The 1,820-nt window shown below is 24.4% G+C and overlaps 1 protein-coding gene across 1 annotated transcript, besides 8 other annotated features; it reads right to left on the bottom strand.

Moving 5' to 3' along the window:
- Positions 1-20: 20 nt before the first annotated feature.
- Positions 21-119: a microsatellite.
- Positions 120-337: 218 nt separating this feature from the next.
- Positions 338-376: a microsatellite.
- Position 377: 1 nt separating this feature from the next.
- Positions 378-476: a microsatellite.
- Positions 477-669: 193 nt separating this feature from the next.
- Positions 670-760: a microsatellite.
- A 147-nt stretch (positions 761-907) lies between these two features.
- EDI_218140 (uncharacterized protein) lies at positions 908-1,393 on the bottom strand (the record flags this gene model as incomplete). Its single annotated transcript, XM_001733650.1, has 1 exon — positions 908-1,393. A coding segment is annotated over one exon (486 nt), but the record flags the coding sequence as incomplete, so codon positions are not given.
- Positions 946-1,000: a microsatellite.
- Positions 1,167-1,265: a microsatellite.
- Positions 1,394-1,483: 90 nt separating the features above from the next.
- Positions 1,484-1,522: a microsatellite.
- Position 1,523: 1 nt separating this feature from the next.
- Positions 1,524-1,622: a microsatellite.
- The last annotated feature ends 198 nt before the right edge of the window (positions 1,623-1,820 follow it).

Genomic DNA, 1,820 nt, shown 5'->3' with positions numbered 1-1,820 from the left:
GAATAATAAAAATAATAAGGATAATAAATATATATAATATATATAATATAAATAATATAATAAAGGTATAGAGTAAGAATAGATATAATATATATAATAAGTATAATAAGTATAATATATAAGAGGAATAGATAAAGTTAATAGTATAAGTGACTAATAAATAAGAATATATACATATATATAGTATAAAAAGTGAACTCTTCAACGGGGATTCGAACCCCGGTCTTTCACGTGACAGGCGAAGATACTAACCAGCTATACTATTGAAGACTTCTATAAGAAGGTAAGAGTTGTATATATATACATGAATAAGTGTAATATATGAAGGTAAGAGTTGTATATATATATAAATATATAAATAAATATATATATATATGAATAAGTGAATAGAAGATATAAAATAGATATAAAAAAAAAGATAGAATATATATATAAATAAGATATAATAAGTATAAAATTTATAAAAAAATATATAATAAGAGATAGCAATATTAATCAAAGACAATGTGGCCGAGCGGTTAAGGCGGCTCCCTGCTAAGGAGTTTCCATTTGGAGCGTAGGTTCGAATCCTGCCATTGTCGTTTTATTCATAAAAATATAAGGAAAGTCGGTCGTTTTAAACATAAAAATATAAGGATATAAGTTAATAAAAGATAAAAGAATAAATGGATATATATAAGGTACATAAATATATATATATATACATATACACATATATAAAATAAGAATAAACATAATAATATATATATATATATACATAAATTTTTAATATAATAAGAATAAGGAAGTACTACTGTATATAAAAGAGAATATAAGATATATAAGAAATAACATAAAAGATAAAGGTAATATAGATATATGGAGGTGAGGGGTATCGATCCCTTGCCCTCGCATGCAAGCGAGTGCTCTACATCTGAGCTACACCCCATACATAAGGGAGGGGAAAGTAGAGTAGTAGAGTAGTAGTATAGTAGTATAGTAAGAGTAGTAAGAGTAGTAGGTATAGTAAGAGGAATAAGAGATGTAAGAGATGTAAGAGATGTAAGAGATGTAAGAGATGTAAGAAATGTAAGAAATGTAAGAGATGTAAGAGATGTAACAGTAGTAAGTATAAGAAGTGAGAATAGATATAATAGATAAGAAGTGGAATAATAAAAATAATAAGGATAATAAATATATATAATATATATAATATAAATAATATAATAAAGGTATAGAGTAAGAATAGATATAATATATATAATAAGTATAATAAGTATAATATATAAGAGGAATAGATAAAGTTAATAGTATAAGTGACTAATAAATAAGAATATATACATATATATAGTATAAAAAGTGAACTCTTCAACGGGGATTCGAACCCCGGTCTTTCACGTGACAGGCGAAGATACTAACCAGCTATACTATTGAAGACTTCTATAAGAAGGTAAGAGTTGTATATATATACATGAATAAGTGTAATATATGAAGGTAAGAGTTGTATATATATATAAATATATAAATAAATATATATATATATGAATAAGTGAATAGAAGATATAAAATAGATATAAAAAAAAAGATAGAATATATATATAAATAAGATATAATAAGTATAAAATTTATAAAAAAATATATAATAAGAGATAGCAATATTAATCAAAGACAATGTGGCCGAGCGGTTAAGGCGGCTCCCTGCTAAGGAGTTTCCATTTGGAGCGTAGGTTCGAATCCTGCCATTGTCGTTTTATTCATAAAAATATAAGGAAAGTCGGTCGTTTTAAACATAAAAATATAAGGATATAAGTTAATAAAAGATAAAAGAATAAAGGATATAT

Source organism: Entamoeba dispar, genomic scaffold (assembly GCF_000209125.1).
Source record: "Entamoeba dispar SAW760 scf_1105229457731 genomic scaffold, whole genome shotgun sequence".
In the NCBI taxonomy this organism is placed as follows: Eukaryota; Evosea; order Mastigamoebida; family Endamoebidae; genus Entamoeba; species Entamoeba dispar.
This window is presented reverse-complemented; position numbering and strand designations above follow the sequence as displayed.